The 25,716-nt window shown below is 34.4% G+C and overlaps 2 protein-coding genes across 2 annotated transcripts in view; both read left to right on the top strand.

Moving 5' to 3' along the window:
- The first annotated feature begins 314 nt into the window (after positions 1 to 314).
- Positions 315 to 16,172, top strand: LOC137387814 (ephrin-4-like). The gene is made up of 6 exons (XM_068074324.1): positions 315 to 652; positions 6,950 to 7,070; positions 8,563 to 8,767; positions 10,494 to 10,601; positions 13,217 to 13,372; positions 15,633 to 16,172. Exons 1-6 carry the CDS (start codon positions 552 to 554, stop codon positions 15,821 to 15,823), a joined length of 882 nt encoding a protein of 293 aa, XP_067930425.1. The 5' UTR covers positions 315 to 551; the 3' UTR covers positions 15,824 to 16,172.
- Positions 16,173 to 24,186: 8,014 nt separating this feature from the next.
- The window catches only part of LOC137387091 (alpha-N-acetylglucosaminidase-like), a 33,690-nt gene continuing 32,160 nt past the window's right edge, over positions 24,187 to 25,716 (top strand). Inside the window, exon 1 of the mRNA XM_068073387.1 lies at positions 24,187 to 24,269. Within this exon, the coding sequence (XP_067929488.1) occupies positions 24,212 to 24,269 (58 nt within the window). The 5' untranslated portion in view covers positions 24,187 to 24,211. The remainder of the gene's footprint in view (positions 24,270 to 25,716) is intronic.

Here is a 25,716-nt window from a genome sequence, read left to right as displayed (position 1 = left end):
CTTAGACAATGCTTACGCTGAGTGTAAAGGAAAATGTCTTTTAGTCGACAAACTAACAATTAAAAATTGGCGCAAATTTATAACAAATAATATTGTCACTAATTATTTTTATATTAGTTTTTATTATTTTTATGGCAAAATAATAATTTTGAAAACTTGCCTATCATTAAATGTTGAGTTATGAAACTCGATCGGTTTTAAGACGTAAAATACACGAGCGTGCCGACTAGACACGCCCACAATGTGCATTAAGCCCTACAAGAATAGAAGCTCACGCAAGTGTGTATTGATATTTTTCAGTTGTTGGCAAGACGTCGAATTTATGACAAACCTATTGTCACTTCACTTTGAAACAGTTTCGTTCATTTATAAGCTATAGCATTGAAAAAACAGAGCCACATCAACAAACTGAATACCTAAACACCGGACTATATTCTTCATTCAGAGACCATTTATGGTTAAACACCTGGTAGCTGTAGAGGCTCTGTTTACTCACTAATATTGTTCAAGTGGTAGCATTGAGATCTGACATTGGACAGAACTTGTTCAAAATGTGGGGTTGGGTAATAACCCTACTGTCAGTATCAACACTGATGAGATTGGCACAGTGCAGGATCACCAAACACATATACTGGGACAAATATAATGAGATGTAAGTATTTAATCACCACATATTTAGTTGTTTACAGAAAATTTCAACTATGAGTATTTTAAGAGAGGTTTTACTATGTTTTGCACTATTTAAAAAAATTTAAACAAACTAAATTAAAGTGAGTAAAATATAGTAAATAGACGAAAGCGGATATAAAAGATCAAGGCATTTACTATGTACTTGTCATTGTAAGCGTGTTGTTACACCTGCGCTAAATATAGACTATCAACAAATGCTGGTAGGTTGTTTTTATAAAAGTTTGGCTACATTGCTGTTGGAATGATTGGCATCATAGAGTGAGATTATGCTAAAACAGAAAAGTGAAATTACTGCTCAACGTGTTAAGATCTCTGGAGACATGACCAATGGTTTAATTTCATGTCATGCATAGGTTATGTATTCTAGTACTGAACTCTGTGTGAAACCATCAGTCATAATGCCATGACATGATTCTTGTTCGAAGCTATCAATAGACTAGAAGCTAGCGTTTTATACAAAAAGACGGATTTGCTACATCCTTCATTATATCTCAATTAAATGGAAGATAAATAAAACTTTGGTATTCAAAACCATTTAACACTAAATGTCTCTTTTCATTTATTACTAAATAAAATTTTCATTAAATTGAAATATTTTATAGCTGAAATTGATTCAATTTTGTTGAGCACTCATCTTTAGTACATTGTGACACTGTTTACAGTATATATTATTATCTTATTTATTAGCTTTATGTGCTACAAAGTTGGAACTTTGTTTTTATTCTGTGGAGCTTTGTGGTACATATTGAAAATTTTTATTTTCAGAAAAAGTGGAAGTAGCTGAATTATAAGCTATAAGGATAAATATATCACATATTACACTACTGAAATATGACCTAAATGTGGAAATAAAAGCTTGTCTTAAAAGAGATTAAACACCAATGACCTTAGGCTAGTTTATAGTCTGAAATGCATCAAAATGTATTCATAATCTAAAAAAGATATATTTTAGCAATTACTTAAAACCGTCATTCATATAGTCCTAGTGAGACTATGAGAAACTCCACCTGTGAGTACTTGTCAATAGTGGGTGTCCAATTAGATCAGCTGGATGTCAACTCTGGTGTCAGTGTATTCCGTATGGTCAACTACAATCGCTAGCTTTCTTACGTGTAATTAGAGTGAGTGAATGGAGGTAATGAGTCAATAATTACATATCTCAGTACGTTCCGAACCAAGAGCAAGAGATGAAAATTAATCTTTTGTCCGCTTTCAGCAGCAGCGGGCCATTTAATTCTCAGCATCCATAACTATTTGAAATATAATTACCTTACCATGATATGTAATGGATTTCCTGTAAGCGAGATTAAATAGCCTTAATCTGACACTTATAATTATTGTACTCCGAGGCTACATTAGATAACTTCTTTAATGCAGTGATGAGAGCGCATTTGGCATATTAAATACATGATTTTATGGTGGTTGCATTTGCATAAGTAGTGGTGATTATTTTTACTTATAAAATGTACATTTTATAATCTGTAAATGTGTGAGCTTGTATTCTGATTAATTAATATACAGGCCAAAGGATTGTACGCTGTAGTTCTAAAAAAGCTGAGGCATGATTAAAAAAGGAAATTAGCATCTAATATATAATACTAGCCGATTAATTTACCTAATAGCGTTTGATTTAGAATAGAGTGCATCACCTGACATTATTTCAAACCTCAATTATCTTTGACCCCTGCTGTATCTAGAGCAATTAGCCCCTGAAACCTTTGATGACTTTCCTATTTAACAATCACATTTGATGAGAATGTAGCGTTGGCTTTGTGAGCCAAGAAAACATGCCTTGAATAGCTAAATACACTCAGTCATTGTGCAATAACTGAATAGAAACTGAGTGAAAAGTTTTGTAAACTTTTCACTCTTTTCAAACGTATCAAATTTAAGTGTTATGTTGTTAACTGGAGAGTAATCGCGCGTAGAGATGAAATTAAGGATAGCTTCTTAGTAGACTCTATTATCCCCATTGTGGCAGTATATACGCTAGAAGTGACTCGTAGTCTCTCGTATTTGAACCTAAATTGTGGCAGTATATACGCTAGAAGTGACTTGTAGTCTCTCGTATGTGAACCTAAATTGTGGCAGTATATACGCTAGAAGTGACTCCTTAGTCTCTCGTATATGAACCTACATTAAGGAAGTCTGCCTGTTCACTATGTTTCCATGACTCGGGTAACCCACATGTTTGCATCATGCGCAAAATCACCGACAAGTCAAGAAAGTTTTGTTAGTGGCAAATTTTTATTGAATGTTTTATGCTCGCAAAAATGGAAACGGCACTTGCAAATGATGCACCCAAGAAAATGCCACGCAAGCTATTCAATTTTAAACATTTTTCACATTTCAATCATTACTATTTTGATTTGAGGAGACAAGAGCGCGCTTCTATGAACTCTAGCGTAGAATTTTCCATCTTTTTAAAAAAGCATTCACGTAAATCCGCTACACTTACCGCGCAGTGACTTAACATGTACACAATTCAAAAGCCGCATCATCCGCACAATCCATCGGTTTTTTTGACGTCATTACCCTGTTTGCACATGCGCTCGTCCACGAAAAAGCCGCCATCTTTGTAGAAAACGATCGTCATTCTCTTGAATAATAATATTTTTCGGTGTTGTTTTGATACTAAAATAAAAAATTTTCAAACAAAAGCATTGTTTGTAATAATTAATGGGAGAAGTTTTGTGTTTTTAACAATAAAAGTTGTCTGTAAAGATGGCAGATAACGATAGAATGACGTCATGAAAAAACGAAGGATAGAAACAGTGATTGAAGGCATACGGATACTAGAGCACGCATGTATGTATAGCATGTACATATCTTAAGTAAGGTTGCCTCGCTCCACTCTTTTATTGTTAAAGATGTACTTACACAAAATCTTAGTAGACTATCAGAGAGTATCGGTATTTTTTATCATTTGAAATTATTTTGTATGTTTGAAGTGATCTGACTGACAGAATATTTAACAAATAAAATTGATAAAACTTGATCGAGGGTGAAACGATTAGAAGAAAGATACATGCCAAATGACATCACTAGTTGCTATAGTTGCTGTAGTTAATATCGGCTATTGCATTTAGGTTGCAGCGGTGCGTTTCTCTATTCTGTCAGTCATTTTACAACTATAGATGTCATAACCCCAATTTCTCATGATCTGATCATTTTAACAATAATAAGTTTTATAAGTAATATAACACTTAAACTTAAATTTATATAAAAATTTTATATTTTAACAAAAAGATCAATTTAATCAGAGAGATATTACTGTTTTAAGTAAAGCTGTGAGTACAGTGATAAACATAACAAAGTAGGCAAAACTTGATCTCGGTTAAGACGCTCATAAAAAATATGTGTGAAATGATGTTACTAGTTACTATCGTTGCTGTAGTTAATATCGGCTATTGCATTCAAGTTGAGGCGTTATACCTCTCTATTCTGTTGATTCATTTGCAACTATGGTTGTCAGAATCGTATTTTTTGCTTGATATGAATGTTTTAACCGTGATGAAGTTTTGTCCATTTTAATTTATAAACATCCTGGCAGTCAGATCAACTCGAACATCAAAAACAATCGCGACGGATAGACAAGTATCAATGCTTTCTGATAAAATCTACTAAAGTTATGTGTAAGTTCATCTTTAATGAATGAGATGAGTGTGCACTGTGATTCGTCTGTTCTCTGGCAGTGACAGCTTCGTAAAGCACGCATTAGATTTTTGTATGCCCTGCAGTTGCATGCTTTTAAACTCGCTTAGAAACTAAAATGATTTTTGTCTCAGGAGATCTCTATATATAAACTAGTAGCATGGTATGGTTATAGCTTATCAATACAGCTCTGTGTCTACAATGAGTTCGCTTCACTAGTGAATTAGATGAAACGAAAAGTCTGTTCAGATTGTCAATGATCAGCAGACAACCTAAACAGAATGAGCTACGTCAAAGTTCTTTGGTCTTTCTAATCCTTTTTCATTTCCTCGATTTAGGAAACACTTTGTTGGTCTAGACGCATATTGCCTGCTCTTTGATAAAGGTCCTTCTATCAATAATCAATCTGATATGCGAGGGTTTGAATGCAGAGGCTCTAGTCTTTCTAGCCCTCTATATTCTAAATGACAAACCACATCTTACAAGCTGTCGACAGGATGGTAGCGTTGTAATACTTGTCTACTACCACTGCTGCACTAGTATCACGCCTCTAATGTTTATAATGAAGTCTTCATTAGGCTATCAACTCACCAATATTTATGTCAGATACCGGTATATCTGTATTGGCAACCCTTCCCTCAGATCCCATTCAAGGAAAACTTGATGAAATGTCAGCCATTCTAAACTTAGACACAGAAAACTAAAGGATGAAGAAACTGAACAATGAAAACACCTAATACCTAGATCTGACGCTTCTATCTTTCTATGAATATTGTTACATTATTTTTATCTTTTTCTTTTTTCTTTACGTTAATCGATTATTATTGTAACCTTAGTTTGAGCATTCTACATTTTCCATAGAGATAACAGCAAAGGCTGACATTTAGTGGCACTATTATCCTCCAAAGCACAGTCCTTGCGTATGTCAAAAAGTAAGCTTTTAACTGAACTGTTATCCTCCAAAGCACATGGCATGTATTGTCAAAAGTTAGCTTTTAACTGAGCTGTTATCATCCAAAGCACATGGCATGCATTGTTAAAAGTTAGCTTTTAACTGAACTGTTATCCTCCAAAGCACATGCCATATATTGTCAAAGGCTAGCGTCTTAGCCTAGCTGTGATCTTTCAAAGCACATGCAAGGAGTTGTCAAAGGTTGGCTTTCAACCTAACCCTTATCCTCCAAAGCGCATCCCATACGTTGTCAAAAACTAGCCTTTAGTCTAATTGTTATCCTTCACAGCACATGCCATGATTTTTCAAGATCAAACCGCGTCTTGAGTGACTTCCTCTTTTACCACTCAAGTGATTAGTGATCTACGTCACTTCACTTGATTGTCACGGCATGCTGGCTGAGCACGGCAACTCATACTAGGTGTCAGAAACTAAATTAAATTAACACCTTTTAGCTCAATGAAGATATCATCTTTCCAGCTCACCAATTTATTAAAAGTTAGACTTACCCAGACACTCCCAGACTGAATAGAAGAGTAATAACCGCGAGACAGTTGACACGTTTAGATACTGGGAAACTGGGAAACAAAATTGCTTCCATTTTTCTTGAATAGTTCGGTAATGATTTCCAGAGGTTAACCAGAAAGTTGTTTGTGCCATCTTCCTTTTTTGAGTGTGTATCTAGGAAATGATTTTTGATATGAAAGCAACCATGCACTGTTTTTATAAGAAGCTGTTCTTTGGATAAAATGCACCCAACCTGTTTTTGTTAATATTCTGCTTCAGCTTATATTTTCCATACAAGTTTAAATTTATAAGAATTCGAGAATTTGTTGGACGACCTGTTACATGTACAACAAAACCATCATATGTTGTAATGATTGATTGTAGTGGTAGAGCGGCAGTATTCCACAGGTGCTTTCTTGAAACCTAATTGTAACTCTACTTAACTTGCTATTGATGTATTCAATTTATAAATATAGTCTTTAATTTTTTATATATTTTTGTTAAAATAAAAATTTGGATTATTCATTAATAATATAGAAAACAGTGAAAACAAGAGTGATGGTCATATTCAAGTAATTTACACTGATAAAAAACTTAGCGTTCTCCTGGTTTCTTTTTTGCAGAAAAATATGAAATATTCAAGACACCAAAAGATTTCAGGACACTGATACCTAATAGTTTTAACATTTTCTTCAGCTAGACACTTATAGCCAGTGGCACAGCTATTCAGGTTTTATATCATGCAAATGCATGTAATAATATATATATTTATGGGCAATACTTTCAAGCAGGAATGTTTCCAAATTATGCCATACAAAAATCATAAAACAAAAAAGCAACAGTTAGTAAACAAAATTAAATAAATAGTTTGACATATAGCGTTTAAAATACCTATCTCTGTCAAGAAGACGGATATTAGGTGAAACATTATTAAAGGAGCTAGCAATGATATTTTCAAACTATTTTCAGAGGTCATATGTAATTGTTTTATATCATATGAGTGAAAATAAGTTGAAAAATCAAGTTATATGTTTTAATTTGTCAGCCATATGCAACTCCAACGTGTACAACAACTGTGAAAATAAGGACTTCTGCTACGAGTATTAATAATCCAAGGTAGTTCACAACTTGTTCTTTTTTTGACAGATTTAGAGAAAGCAATGATGACCACAAGATACACTTAGCATTGAAGGATGAGATACAGTTCCACTGTCCCTTGGATAGCAACTTCACTCATCCCTCTGAAGGCTTTTATATTATATACAGGGTATACTTCTACACTCATATATAAACTACATTACGTTTTATACCATGGCCTAAGTTTCTTAGTTTTATAGCATAGGTAATGTTTCTACTCTGTATGGTGTATTGGTAGATTAGTAGCAGCGCTTTATGTTTAGCACTTTCATGACCTCATGGTGTATTACACATTCATATCCACTCTCATCATGGCCAGTAGAATAGCGTATGATAAAATCCAATTAAATAAGGCACCCTATGATTGCAATCATGAGTTCAAAAGGACAGCGTATCTTTTTAAAAATCAGAAATTTATAATGCTTTTTGCAAAATTTCAAATTTATTTAAAAAACATTTTTAGCATTTTAATGCATAATTTTATAAAGAGAGTAGTAAGATAAAAAAATAAATTTGTTTTCTATCATTGTTTGAAAGGGGTATTGTACTACAATATCGCGTCATTAATAAATACTATTATATGTGCAAACTGTCAATGATCACATCGCCATTTTTTCTTTAATAACCGCTGGCAGCCCTCTTGTTCTATGTAATTTTAGAAAGTTCTCACAATCATTAAAAAAAATCTAAGTCGCAACCATTTTTTGTAATTACACATTTATAATTTACTAATTGTATTTTGTTCCCGCATAAATTTAACTTCAAGTAATTATAAAAATTGGATATACATCTACTGTGAGTTAGCTTTTTGTTTTCTATCGTGGTTTCAAAAATAATGAAATTTTACAATGTTAGAACTGAATGAAATGCAGACAAAAAGTTGCTGATATAAAAACCGGTGAAATCTAAATTTTGTAAAGTAGTTTGGCAGCATTTCCAATGTGAATATTACCACCGGTGTAGATTCCATTCTCTGTCAACCAGTTTTCATAAGCCTGCTCTGTCATTCTCACTGCAAATTTCTCTTTCTGCTAATTTCGGTAGTTTGGCAAACATTGGTCATTAAATCACTTTTATTTGACAAGAAGGCAAAAGAAGTGACCGGGTTTGGTTTTATTACGAATTAGTCCCACGCACTCCTGCTTGTCTAGTGACATCAAATGCATTTGAATTATAACGAGGTGACCATTCACAGTTTGGTGCTGACATATCTGAGCCTGAGACAATATTGTAATGACTTAACCAGACTGCATTTAACGGTATTAATAGTGTGCGACTAATAGCTGTGGGAGATCCCTGGATTATCTTGTTTACTCTTCTCTCCATTAACTATTCGTTGCAGGGATCATCCGGCAGGCTAATATATCTTAGCGTCGTTTAAATGCCTTTTCTACGATTCAGACCTGCCTAGCAGTAGCGACACTCCTAATCTAGTAGTTACAGATTCTACTTATGTACATGTATATTGTCATTCCCCTTGTTGTTTTCTTTCATATTTGCTGCCAATGAGATTCCTGACTTTTGGAAGTACAAAATCGCCTGCAATATTACCCGTGTACAGCTTTAACCTCTTTCGAAGTAGTACATTCGCTTTTGAATTTATTATGTTGTTTCTCTGTTAGGTTCCCAAAGAATACTATGACAGCTGCTCTTTGCCGTTGGAGGTAGAAAATCATAAACTGAAAAATTTTGGCATACGCCGTGTCCTCACGTGCAAGGATCCATCGCGAAAGAAGTTGTTCTCAACGGTGCTTGAGTCCTTCATTCCGTTACCAGGGAGTCATGGAGGTCTCTCCTTCCAGCCAGGCAGCACCTATTATTTTATATGTAAGAATTCATTGTTTGGTTGACGAATATTGGGTGAACTATGTTTAGCTTGGCAAAGTCAAAACCTCCGGACATCTATTTATATCCAGACATCTATATCTAAAGACCTCCAGACAGATATTCTAATCTCTTCGTACGTGACTAGTATTATTTGAAGGTGTTACAAAAATGCTCGATGTTAGAGAAAAAACTATGACTTTGCCACTAAATCGGAAAATCTAAGCATGGCAAATGCCACTATTAAATTAAGTCAAAAGCATGGATGACATACAGCTATTCTTACCGTGGAGATAAAAGATTGCGGGTCGATATGCCTTGGCTTTCTCCCTCAATACTCTAGTGACATCAGTTTTAGATTCCTTTTGGTTGCCAAAATCCAGTCTTTCGATTGTCATTTTGAGTAAGAAATTGCATGAGCTTGTAAACACAGCTGCCTCATGCGCTAGATGTCTGGCAAACGCAAGTTCATTTTTTCCCTGGCAAACTCGCGGTCGTGCAACAATCTGGTGTGCTCCGTAACATTCCATGTATCAATGGTGATTGTTGCAAACCAAAATAATTTACCCGCCAACACCCTTCTTGAAACTTGTCATACTTGATTCATAAAATGGTTATATTAATGAAAATCAATTTGAATTCAAGTAATACCTTGTCCATATTTATAAAGAGACATTTTGTCTTGGCACCGCATTGCTTGGCAACTTTTTGATAGAGCTTAGAATTTAATCATGTCGATGCCAAGACTGAGTAAAATACAAGCTGTTCCATGGCAATAGTGTAAATAATTACTTCTTATACAACTGAAGGAAATCTACGGCGTAAGATGAAGACAAAGGAAATCGAAAGAACCAAGAATCGGCTGGTATCTGAACTGTGATGCATTAGTTAAGGATGCATTAGGCTAATAGATTTCTTCATTAAGCTGTTCAGATTTCCTACGCAATGACCTGTCAATATTTATACTCGTTTACGCTGTCAACTGTGATTTATGGATAACCTTGCCTACAAACTAGCTCTTGACATTACAATCATAACTTAATCTACATTCCCTTGTGGTTTCTCATAACATTTTATTTCTCTTGCCGAGCGGTAAATATAATGCTAACTCATCTGTTTCTACAGCCGTGATTCCACAGGGAAGCACTAGAGAGGCTATGATAGGAGATATTAAAAAGCTTCACATATCTGTGTGCTTAGAGACTAGAGCAGTTTTGTTCATTAAGTTGATATGTGGCTTGCGGCATAGTTTGTGGACCATTAGTTGCTGCATAATGCATATTGACATCAAGTTTGCATGCAAGTTTAAGAAATCATTTCCTGGGCTGATACGTGGCTTATGGCATCTCATGCAACAGTTGGTTGGTGCATATTAGTATCAAGTTTGCATGGAAGTTTTTGAAATCATTTACTAAATTGATATGTGGCCTATGGCATCTTGTAAACCGTTGGGTTCGTGCATATTGACATCAAGATTGCATGGAAGTTTTAAAAACTCAGTAGGAGCTATCTCAAAGCATCTGATTGCATCATGTCATATGTCAGCATATCACTCACATTCCAGAAGCATCAGTCACCATGGCAAACCGTACAAATATTAACTAAGGTTTCTCATGCCTAAAAACACAAGCTAGACTGATATAGTTAGAAATACCAAAGTTAACGAGCTAAGTATTAGGAAGGTTGCAAGGTTACACAGAATGCTATTGTTATTGTATTGTTTTTTCAGCAACATCAAGTGGCACTGTGGACGGGATAGATAACAGACATTCCTCTGGTAGCTCTTGCCGTAAGGATAACATGAGAATGCAGTTAGATGTAACAGCTAGCAGAAGAGGTCAGTACTAGCAGTTGATAACTAGTTAAATATTCCCTTAGGGAACGGTTGACTCAACAGAAAGTTTAGGGGCGTGAAGTTTTGAAGTCGTCTTCTTTCAATACAATTTTGGCGTTTCGTTAAAATCTAATTACTGATCGGAGTTGTTTATACGAAGTTGTATTCAATTCACTTTTTGTTAAAACTTGTTTTAGTTACTACATACCAGGGCAATCTTGAACTTTTAAAATTGATCAAAATGTGCTGAGTCATTGAACCAGAGTTCTCTATATGTATAGTGTTATCCATCATTTTTTTTAACGTCATCAAGTCGTTTGCACATGCGCTCGTTAAAAAGCCTTAATATTTGTAGAAAATGATCGATTTTTTTTATGTAATAGTACTCTTTGGTGCTGTTTTGATACTATAATAAAAAAATTGCGAACAAAAGCATCGTTTTCAAAAATTCATTGCAGAAGCTTCGTGTTTTTAACAATAAAATTGTCTATAAAGATGGCCGACAACGATAAAGTGACTTCACGAAAAAAACGAAGGATTGATGTTAGAACTATTGTCTGCCATGACAAAGCTAAGCTGGTTTCTTAATAATATATGATTGCAAAGATCTAAAGTGGCAAAACCTAGCTTTGTTAAGCTTTGGCTCATAGGAAAACACATTTAATTAAAATGCACACCATAATGTAGCAATTTTCATGTTTGCCTATCCTAAAATATACCATGTCTGGTCCAAAAGTTCCAGTAATGGAGTTATAACTCAAAACAGCCATATGTGTTAAAAGTACTTCCCTTGGCTGCCGATACATTTATCTCACCTCTTCTGTCGTGCTGCCATGTAGTGCTGCAAGCCGTTGCCGTTGATGCAGTGTAGCTCTCTTGTTGTGGCGCGTTGAATCAACTTTACACTGCAAAATCTGGTATCTTTTATAGTAAGTTTTAACTTAATACGCTGGTCCGATAGGTTAGACATATCGAAAAAATTGTTGAAAATCGCTGGAAGCAACTGACAGACGGTAAAATAGTGTAGGCTCACAGGCAAGCGAGTCGTCGCAGCAACCCGAAATTTTGTTACAACACTCCCGGAGATGATAGTCAGCGAACCTTGCAATGGGTTTTTCCATTGTGTAAACTTTTGGATCAGACATTGTAAAAACAGTGCTAGTGTAAAGCTCTTTACCTCATTTATCGTGTAAATAGCATTCCTGTACAACAAAAAAACAATGTCAGGCCAAGAATAGCAAGCGCAAAATCAAAAATTTTTTTCTAAATACCTGCTAGAATGCTGCCTTTATGACTAGACATCAAATAAAGTTGTTGATGTTATGAGACAAAAGGCCATAACTTCTGCTGAAATTAGATAAAATTACTCTCATTGTCTATAAGGACAAAAATAGATCAATTTTTAATCAACTCTTTATGACTGAGATCTGTTCAGATGTTCTGTCTGTTTAAGTCTCTCACGGCTGTTTAGTTTAATTTTCTAGCTTACGCTTAATTAGTTCTACCTAATGCACTGCTGCCATGAACCAAATTGAACTACAGATAAATCTCTACTTATGATCATCTCAGCAAATGACTGCTTTGAAACGAGGTGTGAAATTTGAGCAAATGCTGACTACGCGCTCAAATTTGTTTCCAACCTACTGTACCGTGCTTGAAGTTTGTTAAAATGTTTCAGTTTCGTGAATGAAATTTAAGGGCTGAAAAAAAAAAAAGTGAAACGTAAGTCAATGTATAAATCATAAAGAGTATATTAGATTATATAAAAAATATTCTGAGCTAGAGCAAGTTATGCTGTGGTTCTCTTTCCCTACTCTATTTCCAAACCTAAATATCACTAAGCGTTTTGGCTTATGAAAACTGAGGTTATAAACCTCTTTTTTATATGTATTAATTATTTAACTTTTTTTTAAAAAGTTTAGTTTTTGTATTTTATTTTTGACACATTTTCATATAAAAAATTGTTAATGATGTTTAAGTCCTAAAATATTTATCGTAAGTTTTTTTGGGTCGTAAAGTTTATTTTTTTGAGAATAATTATTTGCATTAACATATGAAAGTTTTAACATAAAAAAGTTTTGGAACATTACAAGTTTATTTGCAGAGGCGTAAATGTAGCCTTAGTTACACCAGCCTATGGCCAGAACAATGTGACTCATTCTAGAATATTCTCTGAATAATGATTGAAAGTACATAAATTACTGAAGGTTTGACAACTTTAGCGCAATTAAACTTATCTCATCCGTGTTTGCATTTTGTGTTGGGTGTTGGGTATACTTAGGTGAGCGAGTTTATATCCAATATCACAGCTGTGCACCATTTATATTTGAGGAAATTGGTTGGTTTGAGGAAGGCATTGGCATGTTTATTGATGGTGCATAAATATAAAATATAATAATAATAATATAATAAAATAAATAGGTGCAAGATGATTTGAATATCAATTTGAGCTGCACTTGAAGACACTGCGCTGCGATGAATTGTGGTATGTCAGTCTTCTCAAGCAGTCATCGGTGGGAAGGGCTGGCCACACTCTGTCAATGACAACAATTATAATCTTCCATCACTTATCTAGGATAATTGTGGTGGGCTAATACAACTTGTCTACCGTTTAACAGTTGACAGACTGTCGATGAGGCAATACTCATCCACTTCAACAAGGAGGATAACTCCTACAGCCAACGCTCCATATGTTTGGGTACGGACACCTCCAACGCAACTCAGGAGGCATAACAATGGTCTACAGATGCCAAAAAATTCGCGACAGACAGCAGGTTAGATATGTAATTGTAATAACCAAGTGTCAAGGTTACCTGCTAGCTATTTTGTATGTTACAACAACCAATTATGATAGCAATGAAGCATCTGTATTTGAAGATTAACTTACACAAAATTTTGATAGATTTTATCAGAAAGTATCAGTATTTTCCTATCATTTGCCATTATTTTTGATGTTTGAGATGATCTGATTGTCAGAATGCTTCAAGATTAAAATCGACAAAATTTGAATGCAGTTAAAATGCTCAGATTTAAATGAAAGTGCAATTACGATGCCAATAGTTGCACTTCGTCAAATAGACTGACAAAATAGAGACATAAAACGCTGCAGCTTAAATGTAAAAGCCGATATCAATAGCGAGAGAGCCAGGCAGCCGTACAACTGGTGACATCATTTTGACACGTATTTTTCTTTTGAGAATTTTAACTGCAATGATGAAGTTTTCTCCATTTTTATCTTGAAACATTCTGGCAGTCAGATAATCTCAAACATCAAAAACAATCTCAAATGATCAAAAAATACTGGTATTTTCTGAGGAATCTACTAAAACTTTCTGCTCATCTTTAAAGGTTGACTTGCAACAAAATTGATACGGGGTCTTCGGTAAAACCCGAAGTGTTTGTCATAAACTAGTACTACGATAAGTTTTATATTGAGCTTTGTATTGGCCTTTCAATTCACGTGAGAATATACGTGACAAGATGATAACCAAATTTCGTGGTTACGTCATCGAAATAAAGAGATTCCAATCTACTGCGGCTTTTCGTTTTTTTAGCTTTTAAGAGCTTGTAATCACCTTTCCACATATTCTGCACCTACAACACAACAGAGTAAGACATGGTGAATCTTTTCATATCAAATAACGGTAATGTGAACTTTGTTGCAAGTCAACCTTTAAAAAAACATTAAGTCTTAAAGATTAACTGACAGCACAAATATTTATTGCATTAACAGCAGCAGACCAGATTACAGATTATGGTTTGAATAATATTTTTTGTGTCATTGAACCAAATTCCAGACTTTATCAACTTTCTCAAGTCGTGAAAATGAACAGAAAGACTTGTGATCTTATCTAATATGTAATAAAATAATAACTAGTATAGAAACTATAATTTAAAAGCATGCTTTACAAACCTTGTTCAGATTATACCTAAAAAATTTAAACTAACAAAAATAGATGGTTTGAGAACAAAAAGTTCAACTTGGATTTTGATTTGATTTAGCCTTAACTTTATTTCACTAGCTGATGCCGACAAAAGCAAATCAGGCTGTGTGGATGTCTTTCTTTTGATGCCCAGTGGAAAGTGTTCAATTCAAAACTCGTATTATTTTACGATAGTGTCATGTACCCCAGCCATTATCTATAAGGAGAGTTAACAAAAGTGTGTGAAAAACTTGTCTTTTTGTTGCCTCGTATTTTAGGCTAAGACACAAAACCAAAATAAATGATTTGCCTTGGGCGTGTCGGCGCCCACCCCGTTTCACAGGGTTTCTGTATGTTTATTGAATAAAAACTCCATGCATTTCACCATTAACCCGATTAGCTAGGTTGACAATAATATTAACAAGCAGAAGGTAGATATTGTCTTTTACGAAACAGTAAACGCTTGAACTTTCATTCGACAGGCATGGCAGCACTCGCAATATAAAGCAAGAATGCTACCAAAAATGAAGGCAGCTGGTGATATCATGTCTATATTAATTTTCCTTCATAATTAAATCTTGCACAGTTGTTATGACTTCTGGCTATTCGGTGATGAAAGCCATCTTTAGTTTCACAGGCTAATTACCTATTAGTCACACAGCTATCTCTTTCTTTCTACTGCTCTCTCGAGAGAGAGTTTGTGGATTCAAGTTTCTCCCAGCCATGATTATATTTGGTCATCACGCTTGATGATATTGTGATAAGGAGAGGTTAATTACGTGTTAATGGCCACAGAAATGCAATTTCCAAGCTGCGGAGAAGCTTGGTCTATTCTTCTCTGAATGAGCTAATGAGAGAGATGAAGTGTGCCTGTCAGATTGCCGTATTGTTTGTCAAGGGGCATCTTGAGTTCGGAGTGCGAGATTTAACACTTGCGAGCCTTTGACCTTTTGTAAAAAATCTTCTAGCCAGACAGTGAGACGTGGGCCATAAAAATAAAGCCTGCCGGGTCTGGTAATAAAAGGGAAAGCAATGAGCTTACTTGCAGATTTATTGCAAATGATGGAATGATGTTACGTGTCTAATCATTGGGATGGTATGCTTTTTATAGGTTATTCATCGCTGCAAGAAAAGACGACTACTGCAGTCGAAAGAAAAAAATATCCTCTCGCCATCATTAATGCTGGTGTAACGTTGAAAAGTTTCGCTTCAAGCTCTACAAATGAATCATATAACATATTAGTAATCATTTTCTGCCTATTATCCCTGCACTTCTTGCATCACACACAACTGACTGAGTAGGGCAGACCTTTTTGTATTACATTTCCAGTGCTGTGAGAGAGATGTTTAAACAGGCTTGAATAAATGTTTGCCTGGACTCCATTTCTTTACTTTTTTGTGTACATTTAGCTATTAAATTATTTATAATAATTGTACAGTATGTAACAAATTTGGTTACAGATTTCCTTTTTATATTGATTGTTTCAAATAGGTATTTATCAATGTCCAAGCCAAACTTAACTCGTGTCATCGGAAGGAATTACTTTGCAAAGAGACGCATTTTTAAACTCAATTTTTCTGTACAGTTTGATATATCCTGCGTGGAGATGTCTATGCAAGAATACTATGTATGCAATTTCCACATTTTATGGTGCTAATAAAACATGAAAGCATATAAACTCAATAACACCTGCTTGTTACTGGCTAGCAGTTCGCCAGGGCTGGCAATTTACTCCATGTCTCATATGTGGTAAAAGCCTTTTCCTCTTTTAGGCTATGACCGAGTGCGTGTAAACGGTGGGTCTCGTATTCCCAGGGTACTCTTTTTAATGAATATATAATTTAAATAGATGTGAGTAGCTGCTTGTGAGGCACTGGCTCATTCCCATTGTTTACTTTGGTAGTAACTTGGGGAAACTATATAACATTTTTATGCATAATGATCAACTGTACTCAATTAACATTAATCTGGAACTGGGATGAGAATGTTTTAAGTACAGCTTGTAATTAGGGGCAATATTAAGTTATTTAACACCTCACCTGCGCTATTTTCGGTCCTAGTTCATCATTTCTCTGTTGATGGATTGTCTTGCTTGTACCAGCTTGCCCCTTATCACTCACCCAACTATTTGATTTATAGCAACTGGGGTGAGTTGGTGGTTAAATGATTTAAAAATTCATGTCTATCATGTAAGAAACAGTAGCTGCACTAAAAGAATTTTAAGAAAAGACAAGCTATTTGCAGCTTTGGTAAAATTAAATAACTCGTTTTACATTTAAAATAGCTGCTGCGTTTGTGGCACCAGCTAACGCTTGTACCTTGGTTTAATATTTACTAAAATAATCGATAGTAGTTATGTTTTGCATCAACAGAATTTTGTCACAACAAGCGCATAAGCTATTTGCGATTGTTGTAACGGGTTTGACTCTCACATGATGCAACTCTTTTTCCATCCTTCACCTTTGGTTTTGGACATGGCTCTTATTATAGTAAAAACTAATTAAATGCCCCGCATTGTAGGGTAATGAAATAGTTACTGAATTAGTTTGAGTAACTTAACTCTTCTGCTACCGTGCGCCGACCTATCGGTAATCGCGATAATAGAAATACAGACCGTCAGCCTATGAATCGACTAATCAATAGAGTTTCACTTTCTTTCATTATGAAGCCATTAGCATTAGCTAAACCAATCAAATTTCGTCTCCAATGAAATAACCTTGCGGCCAATCACGTGCAACCAATCGACAATATTTTTGCTAAGCAGTTCCATTTCTAATTATTTTTCAAAGTGGTAAAACCAGATCGCAATCATCCTGGCAATAAGAAATTCACCGCGTTCTTTCAATGCAAAGGAAGCGTCAGTGATTTTGCGAGAGTGGAATTCAGATGATTCATTTTACAGCTATCTTGTAGAAAATTTTGTTTTGAATATGATGTATTTTACAGAAAAGCAATATCTGCATTGATTCTCGAGATATTGTATAAATAGTAGCGGTATATCAAATTTTTGAAAATCGGTTTAAATAAATTTGGCCAGAATAGCGAATTTAGTGAAAGAGTGAAAGAGTTAAGCTAGTCAAGCTAGTAACTTACAATAATAACAGTCATGTCCTCCGTTTGAAGCCAGCTTGTTACATTACGTTATGTTTGTTATGTTCCGCGTAACGAGGTTCTTTAAAAGTTTACTTGCAACAAAATTCACATTACAGCTATTCGGTATCAAAAGATTCATCATGTCTTACTTTGCTGTGTAGTAGGTGCAAAGTATGCGGAAATTTGATTACAAGCTCTTAAAAGTTCAAAAACGAACAACTAATCGCAGCCATCTAGAAAACGCCGTAGGCTGGAATCCCTCTCAAACGGCTCAAATGTGATGTAGTTGAACACGATGCACTTCTGTTTACACTTTCATACAACCTTTTTCGTCGAAATATTTTTACAAATAAACTTCATGCATTCAATAAAACCATGTCTATTGTCTTTACGTGTCTGTTTCATTATCATTGTAATGTTGTCACTTTGAGCACTGATATCTCAAAACCTAGCCTAAAAATTAGTTTAACTTTTTAACCTTAGCTTTAGGGGGTGCATATCATCCACTGATAATCATGAGGAGCCTGTTGGTCACCTGTGATGGTTAAAAAATGCTGCAGAAATTGTTAGCGCCATTTGGTGGGAAATATGAGTCACATGATCAGATTATCACTAGATGATTAGACCAAGCTGAGACGAAACTGTAAAGTAGCGAGCATCGATATTTGATAAAGGCTTTCCGGTAGATACCGAAGTAGTTGTCATAAACTAGTGCTATGAGAAGTTTTATATTGAGCATTTATGGGTCTTTCAATTCACATGAGAAGCAAGCTACAAGAAGCAAGCTTAAGTGAGCCTTTTATAGGCCTTTCATTTCGTGTCAAAAACAATAACTACATCGAGTTGAGTATGTCATCAAAATAAAGGGATTCCAACCTACGGCTGTTTTTTTTAATTGTTCGTATTTGAGCTTTTAAGAGCTTGTAATCACATTTCCACATATCTTGCACCTATAACACAGCGGAGTAAGACATGGTGAACCTTTTAATACCAAATAACTGTAATGTGAATTTTGTTGCAAGTCAATCTGTAAGCAAGCTAACAGAGGCGTGAGTTTTTAACCGGCATTAAAGGTTGGCAGGTGTAATAAGTACAATGTGCACAATTATTCCATTGTATAGCAATATGGCTGCTTGGCCTAATGGTTTCGCATGCCTGTCTGCAGATTTGTAGGTTCAGAGTTCAAATCCCATGCAAAGTACATTTTTCATTTCTATTGCTTTACCGCTATATCAGGACTCAAGAATGACAAACACTGTTTTATACACATAGATTGACATAGAATGAATAAAATTGTTGTACTGGCTTACAGATAGCCTACATTAAATCTACTTTTTATTGTCATATAATACTTCAATGCCTACAAATATTTGTTTAAGATGTGTCAATGCCGATGTTGACAGTAAAACTCATTACCGGAAAACTGATACTTCAGTAAAAAAATTTGACATGTTTACATTCTATTATGTCACTCGCTTTTACAACTCAAATTAAGGAAGTTAAACAAGCACATTAAATGTTAATTTTAATTGCTGGTTGATTAAACAAGTGCAATAAATTTTAACAAACTCCTATCACTGTATAACTTTGAATATGAACATTTTTTAATTTGGTTAATTTTAATCAAGGTGATGAAAAGTGTAAGCAATTTTTTGAACTCCCATTATGTAAGTATCTAAGAATATATGCCGAGGAGAAAAAAAGGTACTGGCTTTAGATTATGCAATATAAAAAATTAAATAGGTAGTGTGATGGATTCACCTACTTTAGCCTGAGTGTCATCCGTTAGGTAACAGTGGTGAAGCATTACCCAAACACTCTTGCAGAGAACTTGCACCGATAAAGAAGGGTAGTTTTAAGATTAAGGACTTTAAAACTCGCATTAGTATATTTTGTTACATTTGTGAGAAATATTTATTTTTAATTAATTTTTTTTATTTTATCGTGCGCAGCAGTAGAATTTGCTTTTTTTAAATTTACACATTTTATTGACAGAAAGAATGCAAATTCTATAGAAACCATATATGATTAGCACACGCTGTTCACCTACACAACCATGCATAATTTGGTATGCTTTGAGAGAAAAAGGAAAAAAGTTTAGCATTTATACCAAACTATATTTAATTAACTTAATTAACTCAAGTTAATAATGAATGCCAACCCAAAAATGTTATCTGTTAGCATATTTGTTGCTATATACTGTACACGTACATCTTTTATATTCATAGATTCGCAGATGTAACTGCGTGGTAACTTGTTACTCATTTTAACATCACACTTAATTACAAGTCAATTTATTAGTTCACTATCTGCCTATTGCTTGCAGTTTTCCCACTGCAAGCAAAGTTCTTGCCAGCAAGCAATATGCCTATTTTTGCCTGCCCATCCACCTGCCTATTCTTTGCTTGCAGATTTATTTGCTTATTAGAATTCAGACAACTTGTTTTCAAAACCTATTTTCGAATGTCTAGTCAAAGCTGATTTCCACTTCAGTAGAAATAAAATGTTAGGGAGAAATAAAAATATAAAATCCAGCAGCTTGCTTGATGAGATTATATTGGATTCGAAGTTGTCTGCTCATTCTTGCGTTTTCGGACCTGTCACATTTGATTGGGTACTAAGTACCCGGGCATGTATTTTTTATCGGCACGCCAACCATGTGATTCAATGGCTAATGTAGGCTAGTTCAAGGTCTCTGAGAAAGCTAGCTAGCAAGTCTAATGAAAAAACGTAACTGTCGCTGATTTAAAATTTAACAATGCTTTTAACACTTTTGGTCAATTGTGCTTTACTACAATTTTTTTAAATTTCACTATTAATGCACAGCAAACTGTTTCATTGCTAAAAATACGGTAAAAATGTCTGTTAGTGACCATATGTCGGTTAGCTTTCAAAATGTAATGAAATTGAGGGATGCTTTCAATACCAGTCTGCTAAGCAACACATTATAAAGCAAAATTTGGTTTACACGTGTTTTTTAACTCGTCTATAATAGGCAAGTTCCATGCGAATATGTAATAGAATTGTATATTACGAGTTGAGGGCTCCAGGAATACGGTGTGAAATTATCAAGATTATGAAAGAAGAGCTATTAGATCCACGGGCTAGCCGGGTCACGCACTCAAGGATTTTCGCCACGCTCATACAAAACAAAAACATGATAATATGATAGCCCTGGTCAGGCGTTAAATCCACTAACACTAACATCTTACGGCGTCTAGGGCCGTCTGACGCTTGGGTCAGATACTGTTAACCCAAGCATCTGACGCTTAGGTTAACAGTATCTGCGAGTATCAATTGTATATCAAAGTATCACTCAATACAATCTTGATTGTGGAAAATTTTGCCAAACAGTCAACCCTGCCAAACATGAACAATCAAAATAAACACGTCCATTTTAATTGTATATAATATTGTCTATTTTTTGCTATATTATATATTACAATATATTCAGGTCATCAAGTACTATGATCGGACCGTACACTTTCATTTCTTCTTTGTCTGCAAAAATAGGTTTTTGTTTAATGGTTGTATATCATATTTTATTTTATCAACAAAGAGTTCATCATCATCATCAAGTTCCAGGCGAACGCGTAGCGCCAAGAAACGTGAAGTAAACACATACGGTATAAATAATTTTAGTGTTCTTGTGTTTTGCTAATTTAAGCTTTGTAAAAAGTGTAGATGAACCTTTAAGTTTGCTTTGAATTATGCGATGGATTGCGTCTTTGTTTTCTACGCGTTTTCAGCGCACATCTTAGTCTATAATTTCTGTCTTAAAAACCAATACTTGAGTATTTAGGCCCTATCGTTTAGTCTCTGCGCGAGAGTGTTAGTACCACTTAGTAACATAACTTTAAAGGGTAGGTAATGTGTCCAAGATATTCATATTAATTTTCTATTATAGACCTTATGCTGAAATGTTCCAGATTATGACTTTGCCGTCTCACTGCTTTTTTCATTGTTATAGAAATGAAAATTCTGCAAATTATTTAATGAATAGTAGGCCTACTGTCCTTAGTTGCACTTAGTTAAACAACCAACTTCTGGAGTAGATCAATTACTAGCTAATTAATGTGTGCAAATAGCAGAAGATAACAGTACAAGTAGTAATTTTTTAAACAAATCGAAGACAACGCATTATATATTATGATTTCTTTAGAGAGAATTTTGTAGGTTGTATAAGATAATCTATTGTGACTAATTCTTTCTTACAAAACTATAAATCTTAGTTCAATTAGTTTCAGGATCACGTTTTTAGCCCTCATGTAATTTTTGCCGAAAAACTGTTTTGCTTCTAAACAAATATGATATGCATGAATTTCATACATGAAATACAATTTTACTGTAGCAGAGATTTCAACATTAAGCAGATGGTCTGCTTTGGTGGCGCAGATCGGATGCTTTTATGTAATAGTAGCTTTTATGTAATCCAAATGATGATGTCGTCTTTTTATGATGTGAATGAGACAAATGTTGAAAGTTTGCGCATCCAGAAGCCATTGGCTACATACAGAAATTCAATGCTTTATAAAGTTGATTCACAATGCCACTGATTGTATTGGTTATGTTAAGATCGATCCCTTAATAGCGCTCATTGCAATATGCATAACAATTGCATCTACATGTATGTAATAGAGCTACATATATCTAATCATATAGCTGATGAATCGTAATGATTATCATTATCTATTTTTATGGTTTGTTAAGCTTGTTTGACTTGTCATGTGACTTTAGCTCACTGTTTAAAACTTAAGCCTGAAACTAATTTAGCTTGAAAGCACTCCAACACTCGAGGTAAGGGGATGTTGCTGGGCATATACGCCTATAGCTGTTAATCATTTAATGGCTCTCTCCTCATTCTTGTTGGCCAATTCTGCTAGTAAAGCAAACTAAGGAGCCAAGATAACAACTCTCTTCTTTTAAGTCAAGATTATGTCATTCAATTCACCATCGATCATTGTTATTTGCAATCTATTATTTCGTTGCTGTATTTTACTAGATGTGAGGTACTTGATTCTCTTAAATATTACTTCTCATATCAAAAAGTATAGTTCAAAACTATCCTAGGTTCTCTTTGGCAGAAATAAATGTATTCTATCGGAAACACTCACAATACAGCCTGTCTTCCCAGGAGAACTGGCTAAGCCAATCTAATGTTACAATACTAACTGTTATAACCAATGCAGTGGGCTATTTTCATATTATTTTGCTAACAAATTGCTCTCGTTATTCTTTGTGACTTTTAGTGAAAAACTCCAGTTTTCTAAAATGAATGAAAATATTATGAATGCTAAGCGGTAATATGCTATAAGGTTGTTTGCATTGCCAGGACCTGGTATAAACAACACTGATAAATTATGCTGTAATCAGTACATCTATTTTAGACCTCTAACTATGATGAGCATGCATAGGCGTTCAGTAATCCTTATAATAAATTTTCCTCATTTGTTATGATGATCTATTTTGATCAAATGTGAGAGAAGGTTTGTGATTCTCTGATGCATGTAGCATGGGTCTAGGGGCACTAGTACATCTAGTTACTATCAAGGAAGCTTTGAAAAAAACTGTGGTAAGCTGCTTTTCACAGTTGCCAGGCATGCATGACTATTGACCATGACTATTGATATTTGTTTCATGAGAGTCTGTTATGATCGATCCAGTCAAACAGGCTTGTAATCAGTGTAGTGTTTTGGTCAGCTGGTATTTAGTAGTGAGAATCTATTCGTGGAGCAATCTAAAAAAAGGATGAGTGTCGATAGTTTAGAAATATAGTTCTTAGACCACCAACTGAAAAATCTCATGCATCAGAACCAATACTAACATCATTGAAACAGCGACTCCAAAGCATCTAGCTCATAATAACGCGATTATGCTTACGCCACAATAATTACAGTCAAACCTTTACGTAAAAAGGTAATTTGCTAAATAAAATCTGCTTCGTAAGTTGAAACCGTCGTATGTCGAGCAGATATTTGAATAAGAATACACTAATTAATTTACTTTCTTCTACAGCCTAAGCACTTATAATAATTCAAAAAATACCAAGGTAATTCCACAGCAATGAAACAATTGCATAATTTCAAACTATATAATTAGCTAAACATAAAAATAAAATTATTTGTACAAAAACAATAATAAAGTAAGTATTGGTAAAAAGAAATTTTATCATAACGTTGCTTCAGAAACACACAAACATAAGCATAAGCTTGAAGGTAGAGCAGGTGAGAAAGATAAATGGATAACTTATTCATTTTTAAACTTGAAGTTTAATCAAACTTTTATTTCAAGTTTTATTTCTAGTTTTAACTAGGTTCTTCCTTTTTATTTGTGAAACTGCTACGTTTTAAAGGACTTTGAACATCATATATAGGACTTTATTTTTATAGCGAGTCAAACATTTTCACTTAAGTAAGGTGTGATTATAGTAGTTGCAAATTGTTGGCCAGAAGCCAAACCAATAGCTGAAGTGTTAATATCTTAAGGACATTTTGTAAAGATGTGACAAAATAGTATTATTTTTAAAACGAAATCATTTTTGGTACTATGGATGTTTGAGGGTTCATGTATATTGCAGATGAGACACTAAAATCAAGATGGCTTTGATTTTACCTGTGTCGTTAATCGCTGTCATCATAGCTCCTCTTGCTTCAGGTTAGTATTCTCAATGTATTCAAGGTTTTGAAACATTCCATCTGTGTCAGTAGCATGACTAGACAATCGTTCTCTACTATGTTGGTTTTATTTCATTTTGAGCTTATTTCATTTGACTTATTAGCTGCCAGATGCTGCCAGTAGCTTGATTCTTATATTTAAATAACTTTATTCTCATTAATTCTTTCAATTTTTTGTAGCAAATCTAGAGAAGTTTTGATACTAGGCTAACGAAGGAATTTATATTAAATGGAGTCTATTTATAGCGTAAATTAGGCTTAAGTTCGCATTTAAAGCATGTTTGCAAACACCTTGTGACATCACTACACATTGAGACAATGTTCTGTTAAAAATGAGGAAGTAACCAATAAACTCGTGCATTAGTATGTTTGTATAACTTTTTATTGGCCTTGATAATCGTCAGCAAAATGATCTCTTTCATTGCATGCCAAAAAAAAGAAATGAAGAAATAAGTAAGTTGAACAAATGTACTTTGAAAGTTGGTAATCACTGAAGAAAACCCTTTATCACTGAAGGAAATGCTAGAATTAGCATTATCAATACCGTGTGAGTCATGCCAAGTTGTGACTTGATTACATGGTTGGAGTGTAATGATTCATGCTACTTTATCTGGCAGATGGTTAAGACCGATAACCAAAGTTTGGCATGTACAGAGTCTAAAAGACTCAACAGTTGATCCACCCATGCGTAGGTCAAACGTATTCTTGTTGGCGACAACTAGTCAATTTGCTACCAAAACTATTAGTCACATACAATCATGAAAATCTTGGAACTCTAGCGCAGCATTGGTAGGCTCATATACGATATTGTGTGAAATAAACTAGATCCTCTTGTTCAAACTAAAGTTCTCATTTACAACATTGTTACTGATTGTGAATTTAGTCAATAGCCATAAATTATATATTAAATAATTCTTCATTTTGTCCAGATTTTAAATATGCAAACCAAACAGTTATAAAATTGTTTTTAAATTCATAAAAAATAAATGAGCAAATAAAACTGTACGGGGTGTGATCATATCTGTACAGAGTGTTATCTTAGCAGACGTAATTATTCAAAAGCAGTTTTACGGCCGTTTGGTTTACATATTTGACATCAGGATAAAATGAAGATTAATTTAGTATATATAATTTATGGATATTGACTAAATTCACGATGAGCAAAAATGATGTAAATAAGAGTTGTAGTTTTTCAGCAAAGGGTCCAGTTTATTTTGCACACCACTTACTAAATCTTGGTGCTGATTGCCTTTGCCAAGTTGGTATATTGTTTCCTTTTGTGATAAGACAAAGTGAGTCACAGCCTAAAGATTTATTTGCTTTAAACTCGACCTTTGGTAACTTATCAGTAATAATTATAGTAATAATCGAACTAATAAGCTACTAGTGCACGCTTGAATGTTTTACCTTAAATTTTAGTAATACCA

Source organism: Watersipora subatra, chromosome 2 (assembly GCF_963576615.1).
Source record: "Watersipora subatra chromosome 2, tzWatSuba1.1, whole genome shotgun sequence".
In the NCBI taxonomy this organism is placed as follows: Eukaryota; Metazoa; Bryozoa; class Gymnolaemata; order Cheilostomatida; family Watersiporidae; genus Watersipora; species Watersipora subatra.
This window is presented reverse-complemented; position numbering and strand designations above follow the sequence as displayed.

What these genes read in the sequence shown, in the direction of transcription:
- LOC137387814 (XM_068074324.1), top strand. Translation starts at nt 552, where the DNA reads ATGTGGGGTTGGGTAATAACCCTACTGTCAGTATCAACACTGATGAGA. An exon ending in TGGGACAAATATAATGAGAT is followed by an intron (nt 653 to 6,949) that starts GTAAGTATTTAA and finishes TTTTTTTGACAG; the next exon opens with ATTTAGAGAAAGCAATGATG. An exon ending in GCTTTTATATTATATACAGG is followed by an intron (nt 7,071 to 8,562) that starts GTATACTTCTAC and finishes TTTCTCTGTTAG; the next exon opens with GTTCCCAAAGAATACTATGA.